General features: G+C 64.5%; 1 protein-coding gene across 1 annotated transcript; it reads left to right on the top strand.

Annotated features, from left to right (window-relative positions):
• Nucleotides 1-52: 52 nt before the first annotated feature.
• On the top strand, nucleotides 53-2676 carry MNEG_16014 (hypothetical protein; the record flags this gene model as incomplete). The annotated part of the gene is made up of 7 exons (XM_014035515.1): nucleotides 53-542; nucleotides 939-1021; nucleotides 1325-1363; nucleotides 1689-1862; nucleotides 2199-2298; nucleotides 2486-2556; nucleotides 2635-2676. 7 exons carry the CDS (start codon nucleotides 53-55, stop codon nucleotides 2674-2676), a joined length of 999 nt encoding a protein of 332 aa, XP_013890969.1.
• Nucleotides 2677-2713: the final 37 nt, after the last annotated feature.

The raw sequence follows: 2713 nt of genomic DNA, 5'->3' as shown, positions 1-2713 counted from the left end.
GCCCCCCCCCTCAAAAAAAACCATCGATTGGCTTTCACAGGTCGAGCAAGCCATGGACAGACAGCTTATAGGCCTCATGCGCGGCGGACTCGGCGGCGGCGCCGCCGCCGGCCCTGGCCCCGGCCCCAGCCCCGCGCCGGCCGCCGGCGGCGCCCGGGGCGCAGCGGTCGCACCCACGCCGCAGCAGCAGCAGCCGATGCAGGCGGTTCTAGGGACTCTGCGGGGCGTCGCATCCGGCGCGCTCGCGTCCGCGCTGCTCGGCCGCCGCACTGCGAGCTCGGACGCCGCCGCCGCCGCAGCCAACGCCGCCGCCTGCGACCCCGCCGCCGCCGGCTTCGCTACAGCCACAGCGGCGGCGGCGGCGGCGCCCTTGCGGCAGGCGCGGGGGCAGGAGGGGCAGGCGACGTCGCTCAAGCAGCTGATGGGGTTGCCGGAGGGGCCGGTGGCGCCGCCGCCGATGCGGTCGCTGCCTGCGGCGCCGACGAAGGTGTTTCCGGCGGCGCACAAGGGGTCGGTCTGCAGCGTGGCCGTCATGCGGCCGGGTGAGACGGGTGATGATTTTTGTGTGTGTGTGTGTGAGTGTGTGTGTGTGTTTGTGTGTGGATGTGTGTGTGTGTGTGTGTGTGTGTGTGTGTGTGTGTGTGCGTGCAAGTGCAGTCGTGTCGAACAGAGTTGATCCCGACACCACCGTGCCACGTCAGCACAAGCAGGGCCACCGCCCCCGGCGGCACGCAGGGATGGGCAGCTGGCTTGCAACGGGAGGCACCCACGCAGCGCAGGCGTGCTGCCCGAGCCCCTGCCAATCGTGTCGCGACCCTTGCCCTTCCCTTGGCCATGCGGCACTGTCTCTCGTGCGTATAGTATCTATCCACCGCAAAATGTGTGCCGCTTAAAAAAATCATTGCAAAATATCAACCGCAAACTATCTGCTGCCGCAGGGCACTTTGTCGCTACGTGTGGCACCGACCGCGGCGTCATAGGGTGGGACCTGCAGAACCTCACCAGCACCAACGCGTACCATGTGAGGGATCACATCGTATTAGTATCATGTGATGAGGGGCCAACCATAGCCCCAGCCAGCCCCCTGGTGTTGTACCTAAACTCAAATCATCATCAAACCCTGCACAATACAAACCCCGGCCGTGAATTTTAGAGACCGTGCAAAGGAGCCGTCCCCTCACGTGCCCCCGCTGTAGCTCATCTAGCGGTGATGTCTGGGCCAGCCAGCCTCGCAACTCTCCTGTTTTCTCGCAAATCCCTGGACCGCTCGAGCCCTCAAACTGCATACCACGTCCCTGATCCTGCCCACAACCCTCAACCCCAGGGCGCGGCGGGCACTGTCAACGACGCGGCCTTCACGCAGGTGTGTGGGGCCGCGCTGTGAAACAGCGCGTTGTACAGGGGCTGCGGAAGCAGGGCGGGCGCGAGGGGCGCCGGGGGCGGGCGCGGGTGCGGGGTCGGGGCGCCACAGGGTGTTCACCACACGGCCTGAAGCGCCCCTCGCTCCCAGCAGCGCCCTTGCCGGCGCCGTGCGCTGCCCTCGCCCCATTGCGCTCCGCCCTGGCTCCCCCCCCACCCTGCCTTTGCCTAGCCAGGTTTGCGATTTCAGGGTTTATAGCTCATAAGGCAACATCCCAGCCCTGCTCCTGACATTCAAACACGAAAATGACCCCCCCCCAAACCCCCAGGACGGCCGCCGGCTGCTGGCGGCCTGCGGGGACAAGAGGATCCTGTCTTGGAGCTTCGAGTCGGGGCGCCAGGAGCACACGCTGACGGGACACGGGGGCGGCGTGCTGTGCGTGGCGTGCAGCGCGCTCGACGCGTCGGTGGCGGTGTCAGCGGGGGAGGACCGATGCGTCAAGGTGGGGGTAGGGTATTTCCTTGTGGGGACTGTTGGGTTTGTTTGTGTGTGTGTTTGTGTGTGTGTGTGTGTGTGTGTGTTTGTTGTGTGTGTGTGTGTGTGTGTGTAGTTGAAAGGTGGGGGTCTTGGCCACGGGCAATTTGTCCCTCTATGCGCCGCCCAAACGCAACCTCCTCCCCACACCATTCCACGCATCCGCTGGAAACTAAAAAAAAAACATCCCCGCCCAAAAGCATCTGTTGTCCCCACTGGACCCCGCTGAACAAATCATGAACCCTGCCAAACAACTCCCTGCACCCGGCCAAAACCCTAAACCCCAATCCCTGAACCCCGCCAGGTGTGGGACCTGCAGCGCGGCTTCTGTGTGCGCAGCTTGCCCTGCGCCAAAATGCCCTCGGCCCTGGCACTGTCACTGGACGGCACCACCATTCTCACAGGTGTGCATTGGGGGGGGGGGCGGCCGCAAGTGGGGGTTACATGCGATATATAGGCCTACCTATCCCCCACCCTGCCCTCTTGTTCAACCCCTGCCCATTCACCCCGCTCCCTACATCCCCCCCAATGCATTGTTCTTGTTCTTCATATCACATCTTACCGCAACCCCAACACTCCCACCCCCCCCAGGCCACCTTGACGGCAGCCTGTGTCTGTGGGACATGCGCCAAGACAGGGCTGGCGGCAAGGCACTGGCAGAGGTGCGCAGGCATGCGTCATGCCCCGTCTCTCAGCCCAGCTGTGACTTCATCCCCTTGTGCTGCCCTGAACACTCAAAGGCCCTTGGCGCGCGGCGCCATAACAGGGGTGCTATGACATGAGCAAGCGCTGCGTGGATCCCCCCACCCACCCAACCCC

This window comes from Monoraphidium neglectum (genome assembly GCF_000611645.1).
Source record: "Monoraphidium neglectum strain SAG 48.87 unplaced genomic scaffold scaffold05889, whole genome shotgun sequence".
Taxonomy (NCBI): domain Eukaryota; kingdom Viridiplantae; phylum Chlorophyta; class Chlorophyceae; order Sphaeropleales; family Selenastraceae; genus Monoraphidium; species Monoraphidium neglectum.
This window is presented reverse-complemented; position numbering and strand designations above follow the sequence as displayed.